Consider the following 16,735-nt stretch of genomic DNA (forward strand, 5'->3'; position numbering starts at 1 on the left):
TTTGATTTTACTTCTAAGCATCATCAACAGCTTGAAAAGTCTGTATATTTTAATTTGTGGGACACTTATTAGACTATCCCAAAGATATGGGAGTAAGATAACTGATCCCTTGGAATGAAGTAAACTCAGTTATCCAGCACCCATGGGGATTAGCAGATGTCGCATAACTGTAGTTTCTGGTTCTTGAGAGTTACTCTAAAAATAGTTTTGTCTTCCTTCCCACCTTGCTCTCTTTCTCTATCTATCCCTGAACTGCTTTCATGTTTTCCTTATACATACTGATATGTCAACATTTGCTTTATTTCTGATCTAAAGAAGGGTTACCTTCGAAAGCTCATCATAAAATGCATTGAGTTAGTCTAATAAAAAAAAAATATTACCATTTCCTTTGTTTTTTGTTTTATTTCTTTATATTACTAGGGTGAAGAAGAGGTAATAAGAACATTCATTACCCAGGCAATTTTGAACAAACAATCCAGTACATTATTTCATTTTACTTGTTAAGTTTCACTATAAGATATCTTCCCCTATCCCCAAGATTCATATCGTCTGAGTACAGGTCTTTTGTATGTGGTATAAAATACACATACTTATGTCTGAACTTGTGTCTGGGAAGTTATCCTGACCTTTAGAGTAATATTCTAACCATCAGAACAAATCTCCTATTATTTCCATACTTTTTAGGTTGTGGTGCCAAGTTCTAGTAATTATATCGGCCTGGATGAAACTAGACTTTTTGTATGAATGTTATTATCTAAAGGTGTAACTCTGGTGTAACTCTACACAAGAATGCAAGACGTCATCAATTTCTTCTTTAGATCTTAGTACGTGATTTTTGAAAGCTCATGCCCATTTTCAGTGATTTTAGTGTCAAAACCGGCCTGTGGGAGCTACACTAAGGGTCAAATTTTAGTAATTTTAGGGGTAGGGGACCCTGGCTCTTGCCCCAAAAAGCACAGTTGCTTACCTGTAACAGATGTTCTCCATAGACAGCAGAGGAATGCAGCCACACTTGAAGGTGAAGTCCTCCAACTGAGCCTGAGTGTCACTGCTCTCTCCTAGGCATAGTAAGGTTTTAAGCTTATTGAGCATGTGCAGGGTACCCTGCCTCCGGAGCCCCTCACCTCAGATTATTAGTTTTGTCCTCTAGTTACCGTGTTTCCCTGAAAATAAGATAGTGTCTTATATTCATTTGGGGCCCAAAAAAGGCACTAGTCTTATTTTCGGGGTATGCACAGGATCATCTCTCCTTCCCTCTCTTTCACCCCAATTCTTCCTCTTTCCTTTCTCTCCCCCACATGTGCAGCATCTTTTCTCCCAATCCTCCCTCCCATCCCCCTGTGCAGCAGAGGTTTGCCCAGCTTCTATCCTTCCCTTCCTCCCATCCCTCGTGCAGCCTTGCCCAGCTTCTATCTCTATCTCCCTCTGATCCCTTGTGCAGCATAACCCTTGCTTCTATCCATCCTTCCCTCCCTTCCTCCGAACCCTTGAGTACCCTCCCGCCCCTACCGCGCAGCCGAACTCCTGCTGACCCTCCATCCTTCCCTCCCCAGCAACCACGAGCAAGCCCTACCTTCATCCGAAGCAGTGTTGGGCCAGCAGCACTCTAAACAGGCTGCTTGGCCTTGTCCGTCGGATTTCACTCTGCCACATTACTGATGACGTCAGCTCTTTTGATCTCACCATGGTGTTCACTCTCACCGCAGCAGTCATGAGCATACCAACTCAGGTAGGCACTACTAACATTAATATTAAAAAAACTATTCAATCTGGTGAATAAGGTGTTTAATATGACAAAAGATCTACAAATGTCCCAACTACCACTACCCACCGCAAATGATTTAGCCACATTCTTCAGTTCTAAAATTATGGGTTTACAAACTTCACGTTTGTCATGCCAGGGGACATCAGAGACTGTTTGGGCAGGGTCCAGAATGAAGTTCCTGCAGATTTAATATTGTTCACTTTTGATAACCCAGATTGGGTAGATTTTACTAAACTTTTTTGCAGATATTTTAAATCTTACTACATGTTGGATTCCTGTCCTGCTAATCTTATGACCTGTGCACCTCCAGGATTCAAACTAAAAGTGTTAGAATGGATAACCGATTCCTTAGATAATGGCATTTTCCCTCAAGAAGAGGACAATATAATCATTACCCCAATCATCAAAAATAATAAGGAATCAATTTCTTTGCCATCAAATTACCGAACGATAGCTTCCATCTCTTTTTTTGTAAAGATCATGGAGGGGCTGGTGTAAATGCAATTAACAAAATATCTGGAGTATCATTCCTTGTTACATGATTCTCAATCAGGTTTCAGATCTCACTTTAGTACAGAGACGGTGTTAGCTACTCTACTTGATCATTTGAACAGCCTTCTCAGCAAGGGTAGTAATGCTTTAGTACTCCAATTTGATTTAAGTACTGCCTTCAATCTTGTAGACCATCTTAAATTGTTGGAATTGCTAGATGCCTTGGGAATTCAGGGCAAAGTCCTTACATGGTTCAAAGGGTTTCTTGAAGCAAGACTATCTGGTTAGATTTAATGATACATCTTCTACTATTTGGAAAAGCCCCTGCGAAGTCCCCATAGGGCTCTCCACTCTCTCCTACACTATTTAACGTGTATTTTTCTTCACTGGGCCACTCATTGAGTAACCTGGATTTAAAACTCTTCAGCTATGCAGTTGATATCACAATAGTCATCCCATGCTGCGGAGCTTTACTCAACAGCATCCAACTTATTGAGCTGGTATTGCTTCTGATGGAGTCCTGGATGCGGGAATTTAAACTGAAATTAATTCAGGACAAAACTAATTTTTTTTCATTTTGTCTCAAAAGATCCCTCTTGAATCAATAATCAAGATTAATTCAGTATCATACATACTACACTAAGTCCAACAATTAAAATACCAGGAGTTTTCTATCAATGCCTGACAATGAAGAATCAGATCGATACAGTGGTCCAAAAAGGATATTATACTTTATGGAAATTACGCACCATTAGACCCTATCTTGAGGTTGCTGCTTTTAGAATCCTTGTTCAGTCACTACTTTTGGGCCTATTGGACTATTGTAATATAGTCTATCTGAAAAGAACAAAGAAAAATATGGTTAGACTGACCTTGGTGCAGAATACGGCGGTAAGATTGATTTATGGCCTGAGGAAGTTTGCTCACGCGACACTTTGCTACTGTGAATTGCATTGGCTTCCGGTGGAGGTTCGGGTAATTTTTAAGTTGTGATGTTTATATTATAAAGTAGTCTTCGAACTTGCCCCGTGATATCTTGTTGACAGGTTTGATATTTTATCGCAGAAGAATAGTAGGAAATCACATGCTCTGTTTACGTTTCCTTCGGTCAAGGGCTATAAAAGTAAGAAATATCACGAACACACTCTCGCTTATCAGGCGGTGTATTATGATAAAGATTTCTGACTAATGTTAGTTAAATCTATTTCATATGAACATTTTAGAAAGCTGTTGAAAACATCTCTCTTTTCTAAATTTTTGATTAGATACCTTTGTATTCTTTATAACATTCTTTGTTTTTTCCTTAGTATAATCTATTGTTAACCGCATTGAACTCATGGCTATGCGGTCTAGAATTCTGCTGATATGTTATGTTAAGTAGGGCAAACCTCCTTCAAAATGCTGAGTAACGGTGTTCTAATCATGTGAACCTGATGTGATACACCTGTGTGATTTGAGCCACTTTAAGTGGGAGGATATGTGGGGGTGTCCTTATTTATTCTTCAGTTAGAATACATATTTTTGTGGATATCTTTTGTTTCATAAGTAAATCAAGGAAGATTTTTGTTGTTTACCTGCAATTACATCACTTTCTTTTCCAGAGATAAAAAAAAAAAAGAGTTAGAAAGAACTGAATAGTTCTTGGGATGTCCTAATTTTTTCACATGACTGTATACCAGGGATTGGCACTTGAGCCTTCTTACAACAGAAAGAGATACAATGCACGATCCATAAGGATATAATTCTTTTAGCAACTGGTTGACCCTGGGTAAATGGGTTGTAGGAGACAAAAAATTGATTTGTTTGACAGAAGGCTGTGGTACATTTAACACAATACTCATCTGCAGTCTAATGTATGCAGGGATTCTTCCGCTGGAGAAGAATGAGGAGGAGGAAAAAAGGACAGTAAAATTATAGTCTGGTTAAGATGGAAGTCAGTAACCACCATTGGAAGGCATTTTGGGTGAGTCCATATCCGTACTTTTAGTCGGGAAAAATTGAAGGTAAGGGCAATATGTTACCAAAACCTTAAGTTCACAAACTTACCTCGCAGAATGAGAACTGTTAAAAAGGCTGTTTTCTATATGAGGAATGCTAATAGAGCAAATCCTAGGAGCTGACATTAGTTGATTTAATACTATGATAAGATTCCCATGAAGAGGGAGGGTCTCTCAGAGAAGGTCTAAGGTTGGTGAAATGTCTTAAAAAAGCAAGAAACCAAGGAGTGTTGTGAAATGGGTTTTCCATCAATGAGGGAATGATATGCTGAAATTGCTGAGAGGTGGAATCTGACAGAGTTGGATTTAAGCCCTGAATCTGAAAAGTGGAGAAGGTATGTTAATACTGTAGGGACAGAGCATTGAAGGGGGTCTTGCACTTGAGAATGTGCCCAAATTGAAAAACGTTTCATTTAGATTGATAAGACTTTCTAGTTGAGGGACATCTGGCTGCCACAAAGACAGTTTCCACAGATTGGGAGACTAGAATACTGGCTAAGATTGAGGTCTCAATTTCCATGCTTAGAGGTTAAGGCTACAAAGGTTGGGATGTAGTAGATGCCCATTGTGTTGTGAAAGCAGAGAAGGGTGGTTTCCCAATTGAATTGGAAGAGCAGCTAGGAGGTCCTGGAGTAGCGGATACCAGATATGCCTGAGCCAACAGGGAGCAATGAGAATGATGTGAGTTCTGTCACTGTTGACTTTGCGAAGGACTCTGGAAATAAGTGGAACTGGAGGAAAGGCATAAAGAAGGTGTTGGTTCCACGGGATAGAGAAAGCATCCCTTGCTTTTGGAGATGGGCGCAGGGAACAAAATTTTTGGCATTGTGCATTATCTTGAGTAGCCAAAAGATCGACTGTATAATGCTACTCATTGTGAAACTGTGTAATACACAGACCCTGTAACTCTCCTGTTACTATCACTAGATGTTCAATGCTATACTCTGTAATTCGCTGTCTGTACAGTTTCTCTTCATTGTAAACCGCCTAGAAGTCGCAAGATTGTTGGCGGTATATAAGAATAAAGTTATTATTATTATTATTATTATCTATCAATGGGGTTCCCCAAAGTTGGAACACCCGGTGAAGCATGTTCAGGTTTAAGGTCCACTCGTGAGGATCGAGTTTCCTGCTAAGCGAATCCATGGTGTGGCGCAGTGGTTAAAGCTACAGCCTCAGCACCCTGGGGTTATGGGTTCAAACCTATGCTGCTCCTTGTGACCCTAGGCAAGTCACTTAATGCCCCCATTGCCCCAGATACATTAGATAGATTGTGAGCCCACCGGGACAGACAGGGAAAAATGCTTGAGTACCTGATTAAACTCTTGTAAAACCGTTCTGAGCTCTCCTGGAAGAACAGTATAGAAAATTGAATAAATAAATAAATATTGTTTGCTCCTGGAATGTAAATTGCATGCAGGTCTATTAGAAGAGACAAAGCAAACGTCCACAGACGTTAAGCTTCTCTGCATAGTGGAAGGGATCTGGAACTTCCTTGTTTGTTCACAATTAGAACATTGCCACTTGGTTGTCTGTTTGTATTAGAATGCATTGATTGCAAATCCAAGGACGGAAAGCTCGAAAAGCATAGTAGATTGCTCGAAGATCCAAGTGGTTTATATGGAAATGTTTTTCTGATGATGTCCATTGACCTTGAGTTTGAATATGGTTGAGATGTGCTGATGGTGAGCTGAGCAGGTGGAGATTCGAATGGGCATCCCTCTTGCAGGGAAAGGAATGTGGTCCACCATAGGATGAAAGGTTTGATGTATGTTAATAAGAGGAATCTTTCTTGAAAGTGGATGTGCTCGCCAATTCCAATATATCTTGAGGTGCCATTAAAGCGGTCACATGTGTAGCCTTGTATGCGGTACCAAAGACAGTGATGCTGCCATATGACCTAAGAGACGTAAGACATTTCGTTCTGTAAGATAAGAGGATTGCCTGAGATGAAAGGCTAAATTGATGATGGTCTGATGGTAATCTTCTGGAAAGTAAGCTCTCACAGTGATGGTGTTTATATGCGCGCCAATGAATGTGAGAGAGCAAACTAGCATGAGTTGTGACTTTTTGTAGTTGATTAGAAAACCCAGATCTTGTAAGGTTTGTATTTTGACTTGATGGTGTGCAGCAAACGCTCCTTGAAATGTGCCATGAGTAGCCAGTTGTCAAGATAAGGAAACACTGCAAGATGTTGCTTCCTTAGATGGGCCGCTACCACAGCCAGACACTTCGTGAAGACTCGAGATGCTGATAAGAGGCTGAAAAGAAGTACTCTGTATTGGTAGTGGATGTTGAGAAATTTGAAACAAAGGAATTACCAGTGGGAAGGGCGAATAGGAATGTGAGTGTAGGCATCCTTGAGATCTAGGGCGGCTAACCAATTGATTTGTCTGAGAAGTGGAAGTATAACTGGAAGAGGAAACATTCTGAACTTTTCTCTTCTGAGGCAGGCATTCAATGGTCAAAGGTCAAGAATAGGGTGGAGGCCTCGAGTTTTCTTTGGTATGAGAAAGAATCTGGAATAAAAGCCTAGATTTTTCTGATGTTGGGGTACCTCCTTGATGGTGTTTGTGTGAAGAAGGATAGATATCTCCTCTGAAAGTTGTGGGATATGTTGGGGAGGTGTGTTGGAAGGTGGAGGCAGAATATTGATTGGAGTTTGAGAAAGGAAATTTAGGGAATATCCTTGAGAGATGATGGTTAACACCCACTTGTCCGTTGTGATGCGCTGTCATGCTGAAAAGAAATGTGTTAGCCACCCCCACCCCCACTGGTAATTGGTCAAAAACTAGGATTAGGTTTGAGCGGAGGCACCTGAGATGTAGCGGATTGTTCCTGTCCTTTGAACATTGTTTTTGAGAATAAGAAGAAGATTGTGATCTCTGTAGATTAGGTAGGTTGTAGGGGGTAAACCTTCTATGTGGATAGTACTGTTGAAAAAATTGTAGGTGAAATGCTCTTCGATAAGAAGAGAGGGAGGGTCAGCGGAACAGAGATTGGTCTGAAGAAGTTGCTGAAAGTTCATGCTCAATTGTAAAATCTTCTTTGAGCTGTGAAACTGTTATCTTTGACCTTTGCACTGAAAAAACTATCCCACAGGTAGGGTGCATCCGCCAGTCTGTCATGGAGGCCTTCTCTGCGATGAGAGGCAATAACTACTGCTGCAGTTCAAAACATAATTAGTTTTAATGAGGTAGTAAGTTGACTCAAAGTAAAACACGTAAATTTGGCACTTTGTCCGGTAAGGCCATTTCCAATTGCTGAAGGATGGCGTGCTGAAAATGGAGTTTTTGGAGCTGGTGAGCTATTATCTTGGAGGAAAGCATTGAGCCTTGGTAGACCTTGTGGCCCATAGCATCAAGTATATAATATTCTTTCACTGAAAGAGAATTGTATTGTGTTTTTGTTGCTTTAGCTTTTTTAAGGTCTGATTCCAAGACCATGGAATAGTGGGGCAGTTGTTGAAGATCATACCCAGGTCTAGACAGTTAGAATTGTACTTCAATTCTAACTGTCTAGACACTGTAGAGACAGACTGCGGTTTGTGCCATTCTCAAGCTGAAGACCCTGGAGTACTTGGTATATTGGCAATGCAATAAACTCCTTTGATGGAGTTTTGCAGGACTGAATAGCTCGAAAATCTTTCTTTCCTGCTTATGTTGAAGCTTGCTGAAGACTACGTAAGGTGGACACCTTTTGTAAGAACTTGGGATATTCCTTCGCTTGTTTCGGTTGCTGATGTGGATAATGCTTGGGAGTCTGCAGGATCAAGCCACCCTTTGTACAAGGCTGTATCTTGTGGTGGAGAAGCACAAATAGAGGTACAAGGATTCCAGTGAAGATCCAGGTGGATTGAGGCAGACTCAGGGAGGAAAGCGTCTGGTAGGACGGTGCTCCATGCACTCAGAACATTGCTGAACCTCTACTGAGGGATTGGTGGAGCAGGGGAAGACTGCTGTAGTAATGCAGCACTATCCCTAATAAATTCTGTAAAAGTGAGAAAAAAAGTTAGATACTGTGGCACTAGGAGAGGCATGGAAGAGCGTTTTATGGTATGGGGTCCTGGTCTAAGGATGCCTGAGAGGCTGTTTATTTTTAGAGGGAGGTTTACATACATCCTCAGAAGTGCTGTTCTGGGAGAGGACCACAGGGCTGAAACTCAGCCCCTGGGAGTCTTCACTGATTTATCTTTCTGACGTGGAGCCTGTTTCATTTGTGTGCCTTGTGTTGCCTTTGTTGAAGCCGATGGAGGAGTAGTAGATTTTTCCCAATACCAGCAGCTTCTGCTTTGCTCCAGCCATCTCTACTGGCATTCTGGCGGCAGGTTGAGGTGGAGATGATAGGCTTCCCACACTTGGCGGTACCAGACCAGGGCCCTAAGGGTGGAAGCGTGCGGCGTCAAGTGCAGGCTGGAACAGCTCGCTGAGCCATTGGAGTGCAGTGGCGCTGAGGAAGTCAAAGATATCGGGGTATCTGTGAGGAGAGAAACTGGTGGTTTTGCGATCCTAGCTGCCATTCTATTTGTTTTGATGAAGAAAAGTACCGCTGCGATGGTGATGGACAGCTCTTCACTGTTTTAGCGTTTGTTTTTGTTTTTTAAGAAATTCAAACCAGTGTTGTTTTTCTTTTGCTGTGTATCCTTTTTTTTTTTTTTTTTAAGAGTCAGAGAGAAGGGAGAGCTGAGACTTGTCAGGAGCAGCAGAAGAAAAATCTAACAATCCGAGGGGAGGGGCTCGGCAGTAGTGAGATGTATGAACTGAGGACCAAGTAGCAGCTTTACATATTTCATCAATAGCAACTGAGCATAGGAAAGCAAGAGAAGCTGCCATAGCTCAGATCTTGTGGGCTATGAAAAGTTGAGGAGATGCTCTATGTGGCTGAATTCTGTGTAAGAAGGAAGGCCCAGGCTCGTTGGAAACGAGAGTATGAAGAGCTGTTTCTCCAGAATGAAAATGAGTCAATTTAGATGAATTCCATGACTACTTCTGGAAGGAACTTTGGATGGGTGCGAAGCACAACTTTGTCATGATGAAACACTGTGAATAGTAGATCCGCCACCAGTGCTTGAAGTTCACTCATTCCTTGAAGAGAGCTGAAAGAGATGAGAAAAAAAACACTATACAAGTAAGGTATTTCAGATAAGCTGAGGACATTGGTTCAAAGGAAAACTTCATAAGTCTAGAGAGAACAACATTGAGATCCCATACTGGAGATGGTTTGAGAGGTGGTTTGACCTTAAAAAGATCTGTTAATGAATCTGGACACAACAAGATGAGCAGTTAGATGTTTCCCATCAGCTGGGCTGTGAAAAGCACTGAAAGCACTGAGATGAACTTGAATCGAACTGGTCTTGAGGCCTAAATTGGATAAATCTGGCCATTTGGTGGAGGATGGGCTGGGGATGGTTTCAATGGCCAGGGGGGTTTAGATGGGATAGAGTAAGTTTTAACGGAGATTTCAGCAGTAGGAACCAAAGCACAGTACCGGGTAGAGCTTTGGAATCTTGCCCAGAAATAGCTAGAAGAAAAAATTAAAAAAATTTAAATTGAATCAGGTTGGGCAGACTGGATGGACCATTCGGGTCTTTATCTGCCATCATCTACTATGTTACTATGAAATCCAATACTGCAGATATAGAGGTGGATACAGCATCATGATGATGAAAAGTACACCAAGTGGAAAATCACATCCATTTCTGCTGGTAACACTGCTGCATAGATGGTTTTCCTGATGCTTCTAAAATACGTCTGACATACATGAGAAAGATAAAGCTCAGTCCAGTCAACCAGAGAGGTACCAACCTGTAAGTTGTAGCGCCTGTAGATTGAGAAGCAGAAGAGATCCGTAACTCTGCATTTGAAAAGAAGGAAAAGTCTGAAGAGGCACTGGTTCCTTGATACCGAGCTGAGGTAGAAGGGAGAATCAAGGATGCCTGGGCCAACAGAATCATGAGAGGGATTGGAGGAAACACAAAAAAACTTGCGTGTCCAATCCAGAAGAAATGCATCAGGTTCCAGACATTGGGAAGAACACTGCCTGCAGCAAAATTGAGGCAACTTGTGATGGTGAGGGGACGCAAATAGGTCTATCTGAGGAGCTCCCCAAAGAGAGAATGTGTGATGCAGAACTGCAGAGTTGAGCGTTCATGCATATGGCTGAAGAAACCTGCTAAATCTGTCTGCAAGAGAATACTGCTTCCAAAATTATATTGTGAGAAATCGCCCAGTTCCAAGTCTTCTGGGCCTCCTAACAAGGAAGAGGAGAACCCTTGCCTCTTTATGTAATACATTGCAACCTGAATGTCCATGGGGGTTAGGAGGATATAGCTCGTCACAATGTGCTGAAATGTTTCAAGAGCATTGTAGATTTCTTTGATTTCCAAAAGATATAGATAAAAAAACGGACTATCAACTTTGAGTATGAAGACTGTCCAGATAAACCCCGCAAGCATAGGAGGACGAGTGTGCGGTCAGAACCTTCTGATGTGGAGGTATGGAACAAAAAACCCCTGGAAAGCAAGGAAGAACTCATCCACCACTGCAGAGAAGCGGGAAACTAAGAACTGAGGAGCTGCGAGCCTGCATTGGGAGGAAAGGCACTCACACATGTGTGGTGCGGGCAAACTTTCTTAAGTTCTTAAAGTGGCAATGCACTTTTAAAATTGTCTATACTGGGGCTCCATGGATGACATCACCCACATGTGAGAATATGCTGCCTGCTTGTCCTGGGATAATGGAAGTTCCTGAATATTTGGATAATATATAGAAATAAAACAAAACAAAAGGAATAAAGGTGATATATTTTTTACTAGACTAACAGTTCATTGCTTTCCAAGGTAACCCTTCTTCTTCAGAATCAGGAATAAGCAAATGCAGATAAATACCAGTACTGTATATTGTGGTATGCAAGGTAGGCCTGCTAGGACTGGCCCTAGTATAAGGCCTATGCCTGGAGCAGTTAGTTCCCATTCTGCTCAAGTTAAAGAACAGTTTTCCTTTTTGCCTGCTATTCCTACTAAAGCCAGAAGAGGGAGCTTAGGGGTTGAGCTACAGACTTCCCCTCCCCCTCAACTTCCCAGGTCTTGTGACTGGAAATGCTTTGCACCTGGGAAGGTTGGGCGGGGCTGCAAGTTCCTTAATCTCAGGTCTGAGCAGTTGGAAAGGCAGAGGGAGAATTGGAGAGGTGGAGAACAGTCACAAGGAAAGTACTGGCAACCTAGCTCAGGACTAAGAGTTCTGCAGGACCAACAAACTCCAGAATGCATGGAGATTGTTGAAGCTGGGACTGAGATGACTCCTGACCTCTCTGAAGTTCCACAAGCCATGGAATTGGGATTAGAACCAGGCACAGAGGTTCAATCAGAAAGTCAACCCATGGAAGTGTGTTTCTCCAAGTCAAGTAAGGAAACTGCCTAAAGGGGATTTAGCCCCACGTTTTGAGGTGGGATAGAGGGCTCTATTTTGTAGCGATATTACAACACGTGGAGCACACCACCTGGTCAGCATAATTTACATTGCTGAAGGAGTGCAGTGCTGTGTCACTGACCATAATCCAAGTGTACTATCAAAGGGAAGAGACTGTTTTCTTTTTGTTAGTTTTTTTTCTTTTTGAAAGAACTTTGAAGCTGAGGCTCATTGATATGATACTGAAATTGAGTTTTTCTTTTGTGTTTGAAAAGACTGGATTGTTTGATTGAAAAGCCCTGACAAATTATTTATGTTTTTGGTTTCACTGTTTGGCAACTCAAATAAATCCAGTCCTGGTTTTCATGAAAACTTACCTGACTTGTGGGCAAAATCCTTATTCTAAACTAGTTTGCTTTTTCTTTCCTTGTGGAGCCTTCCGCCGATCACAAGGGCATAATCCTTGTTCCCGCAGTCCTGGACACATTGCCCTGAGAGTGCGGGTTACAATATATAAGTGAAACATAAAAGCATTCTAATGACAAGTTCAATTAATAAGGTTATCATCAACCTTTATTCCTTTTGTTTCTATTTATTTCTGTATATTATCTTAAAAAATGGACTAACATGGCTACCACACCTTGTCACTGAATATTTGGAACAATCAACTGCCTAAACATTTTGAACATGACCTTTAACATTTTCCTTGAACAAATGGATCCCACTCTCTTTTCAGCCCTTCAAAGCAGTTAGTCTCCAATATCCATCCACAGACCATATACAGTATGGTGTCCAGCTTATCCAACACAATCTATCAGCAACATTTTGACCACCAGTAACAATTTCAATATTAGCCTCATCAATACTGCTTCAATTCTATACCTGCCTCAGCAAACTGGAGCCAATATGGTAACATTTAATTTTCATGGTAAACCTGTTCTTACCGCAATCCTATGCAACCTACCAGTAACAATGTTCTGGGTTCTCCTATCTTATAAGGAAAAATTATCCAACCCTTCCACACTCTCTCCAAATTCCAAAATTATCTATTTTCGTATTCTGAGAGAACCACATCTGTATACAGTATATTTAACATTAAACTTAATGACTTGGATCTCTTCTATCAAACTGAGCTAGCAGTTTTTATTGCAGAGCCGCGCTGAATGGCCCGTGCTGCTCCCGACGCTCATAGGAACTCTATGAACATCAGGAGCAGCACGGGCCATTCAGCGCGGCTCACCGCGCTAGAAACTGCTAGTGCAGTTTGATAGAAGAGGCCCTTGGTGTTTAATGGTGTTTACCTTGTACACCTTTTGGGGGTAAAAGGGCAAATTAGACATCATGAAATCAGATGCATACCTGAATTTGAGCTCCTGCTGCTCCTGGATGAGGTCATTTATCTCCTTTTGTTTCATGTTGTTTAGTTTGACTTCATCATGGTATTTCTGTACGGCTCGTCTTCTCTTTGCATGACTGTCTTTAAGGAACTTGTCAAACTTTAAAGCATTTTCTTTGTACTGTGGGGAAAATATCACGGTTAATCAGTATATCAGGTTGAAAGGGCTGACCACAGATTTTAAACTGATTTCTCACTTCCACCATCCTTTTCGTAAACGCAAGACATTTGTACATATTAAAGAAATAGATAATTTGATATTATCTTTCTCCAGGATGCAACAATTCCCAATGAAAGCAAATATCCCTTTTGTGCAATTTTGCTGTGGATTGGTCAGGAGGTGTCACATGCAAGGCTGGAGCGGGAAGACAGCCTGTATAAATTTTGTGAGCCGCCCGATCCCCCGAAAGGCCCCGACTGAAAGACTGAACCCAAGGTGGAGATGACTAGACACAAAGCCTATCGCCGAGGACACAAAGCCTTTCAAGCCGAGGACCCGAGCAGCGGAGGACCCAAGCCCCATGCCCAGGAGGCCCTGAGCTGCTGAGGAGGATCCAAGCACCGTGCCTAGGAGGCCCCGAGCTGCTGAGGAGCCCAGGAAGCCCTGAGCCCCGTGCCCAGGAGGCTCCAAGCTGCTGAGGAGGACCCCAGCCACATGCCCAGGAGCCCCAAGCTGCTGAGGAGCCAAGGAGGCCTCGAGCTACTGAGGAGCCGAGGAGGACTCCAGCCTCGTGCCCAGAATGCCCCGAGCTGCTGAGGAGCTGAGAAGGACCCGAGCCCTGTGCCAAGGAGGCCCCGAGCTGCTGAGGAGGACCCGAGCCCTGTGCCCAGGAGGCCCCGAGCTGCTGAGGAGGACCCAAGCCCCGTGCCCAGGAGGCCCCGAGCTGCTTAGGAGCCCAGGAAGCCCTGAGCCCCGTGCCCAGGAGGCCCCAAGCTGCTGAAGAGGACCCCAGCCCCATGCCCAGGAGGCCCCAAGCGGCTGAGGACCCCAGCTCCATGCCCAGGAGGTCCCAAGCTGCTGAGGAGCCGAGGAGGCCCCAAGCTGCTGAGGAGCCAAGGAGGCCTCGAGCTACTGAGGAACCGAGGAGGACTCCAGCCTCGTGCCCAGGATGCCCCGAGCTGCTGAGGAGCTGAGAAGGACCAGAGCCATGTGCCCAGGAGGCCCCGAGCTGCTGAGGACCCGAGCCATGTGCCCAGGAGGCCCCGAGCTGCTGAGGAGGACCCAAGCCCCATGCCCAGGAGGCCCCGAGCTGCTTAGGAGTCCAGGAAGCCCTGACCCCCTTGCCCAGGAGGCACCAAGCTGCTGAGGAGGACCCCAGCCCCATGTCCAGGAGGCCCCAAGCTGCTGAGGACCCCAGCCCCATGCCCAGGAGGTCCCAAGCTGCTGAGGAGCCGAGGAGGCCCCAAGCTGCTGAGGAGCCAAGGAGGACCTCAGCCTCGTGCCCAGGATGCCCTGAGCTGCTGAGGAGCTGAGGAGGACCCGAGTCCTGTGCCCAGGAAGCCCTGAGCTGCTGAGGAGCCGAGGAGGACCTGAGCCCCATGCCCAGGAGGCCTTGAGCTGCTGAGAAGCCGAGGAGGACCCCAGCCCCATGCCCAGGAGACCCTGAGCTGCTGAGGAACCAAGGAGGACCCCAGTCCCGTGCCCAGGAGGCCCCGAGCTGCTGAGGAGCCGAGGAGGACCCCAGCCCTGTGCCCAGGAGGCCCCAAGCTGCTGAGGAGCCGAGGAGGACCCCAGCCCCGTGCTCAGGAGGCCCCAAACTGCTGAGAAGCCGAGGACCCGAGCCCCGTGCTCATGAGGCCCCAAGCTGCTGAGTCGAGAGAAGACCCGAGCCAAGGAGGAGAGTAGGAGACCGAGATGAGAGACTAAGAGTGGAGTAATCCCTCTACACAAAGTGAAAGTAAGGAAAAGTAGGGAACTACCGACTGGTAAATCTAACTTCTGTGGTAAATTAATGGAAATGCTGTTAAAACAGAGAATAGTGATATTTCTGGAATCCAATGGATTACAGGACCCGAAGCAACATGGAATCATTAGAGACATATCTGATCAATTTCTTTGACAGGATGACCAGATAATTGGACAGAATGAGAGCGCAAGATATGGTATATTTAGATTTTAGCAAAGCCTTTGACAGAACGCAGGCGTCTAACAAATAAACTGAGTCCCCTTGGTATGGGCCCTAAAGTGATGCACTGGCTTAAGAACTGGTTAAGTGGAAGGCGACAGAAGGTAGTGATCAATGGAGATTGCTTCGAGGAAAGGGATGTTACCAATGGTGTACCTCAAGGTTCAATTCTTGGGCCCATTCTTTTTAACATTTTGAATTTTTGCTAGGTGACTTGGATTGGCATCCATGAGGATTGGCTACTGGGCTAGATGGACTACTGGTCTGACCCAGTAAGGCTATTCTTATGTTTTTGCTTTTACTGTTTAATAATAATAAATAATAATAATAACAATAACAGTTTATATACCGCAATACCGTTAAGTTCTATGCGGTTTACAAAAGATTAGTGGAGTACAAGTTGAGTTAACGTACAAGTTGAATTAACTTAAGGGATGTGGGGAACAATGGGGAGAAAGGGCAAGGGAGGGGAAAGAGGGAAGTGGGTCAACTGTCTAGGTATTTCAGGAATAGGTGGGTTTTGAGGCGTTTTCTGAATACCTCATAAGTGGTGGGCAATAGGAGTTGTTCTAGGTCTTTACCCTCCTGATTTGAGTAATTAAAAGAATTAAATACTTGCTATAGAGGTTAATAAAAATCAATATATTCAATATACAGAGAATATTAATCATATATCTATTAATTATATATACCAGATATATATGTGATAATATAATATTGTGATAAATGCTATTTAGGGAATAATATATAGGGAATGAAATAAAGATAAATAATTTTATATAGATTTTACATATAAACTGAAATTGATATAGGAATGGTTATGAAATATATTTGAATATTGATAAATTGATATAAAAATAAGAGCTTTATGATAAATTTAATTTTGAATGTTTTATTATGCCAATATATGTTTACTTCCATATTAATTGATATTAAGCTATTAAGAGTCAGGAAAGTATGAGTTAGAGAGTAGATATTAGGATATTAGGACAAAAATTAATAAAGGGTAGATGAATTAATATGAAAATTGGTGTATAATTGTGGTTTGTGGGGGTATTTTCTTTGCCTGATCTAATATGTGCGGTTCCAAGTTTTCACTGTTATTAGTCATGGGGGGAAAGAGAGGGAGGGGTAGGGGTAAAGGGTATGGGATAGAGATAGAAATGTTTTACATTCAGAGGGTAATACTTTGGAAAATGGTATTTGTTCATCAAAAACTAATTAAATTTACCTATTTATGTTGGCTTAGATATTTTGAAGATTACAAATGTAACAATGGAGATTAAAATATTTTCTTTAAATGTTAATGGCCTCAACCATCAAGTTAAAAGGAAGAAAATGCTTACCTTTTTGAAAAAACAAAATTCTGACATATTTTATACAGGAGACACATCTATAAGCTGCAGAATCAAAGAAATTGGAAGGGGATTGCGTTAAAAATTGTTTTTTTGCCCCTGCAATTGGGGAAAAAAGCGGGCGTTGCCATCCTACTAAGTAAAAAATGCACATCTAATTTTCAAATGATTGATTTTGATCTCTTGGGTAGGTAGTTA

At 42.9% G+C, this 16,735-nt stretch overlaps 1 protein-coding gene across 1 annotated transcript in view; it reads right to left on the reverse strand.

Moving 5' to 3' along the window:
* Positions 1–16,735, reverse strand: part of CCDC197 (coiled-coil domain containing 197) — a 140,012-nt gene that overhangs the window by 74,554 nt on the left and 48,723 nt on the right. The window contains exon 4 of the mRNA XM_033952631.1: positions 13,020–13,177. Within this exon, the coding sequence (XP_033808522.1) occupies positions 13,020–13,177 (158 nt within the window). The remainder of the gene's footprint in view (positions 1–13,019; positions 13,178–16,735) is intronic.

The sequence above is a fragment of the Geotrypetes seraphini genome, chromosome 7 (genome assembly GCF_902459505.1).
Source record: "Geotrypetes seraphini chromosome 7, aGeoSer1.1, whole genome shotgun sequence".
NCBI classification, from domain to species: domain Eukaryota; kingdom Metazoa; phylum Chordata; class Amphibia; order Gymnophiona; family Dermophiidae; genus Geotrypetes; species Geotrypetes seraphini.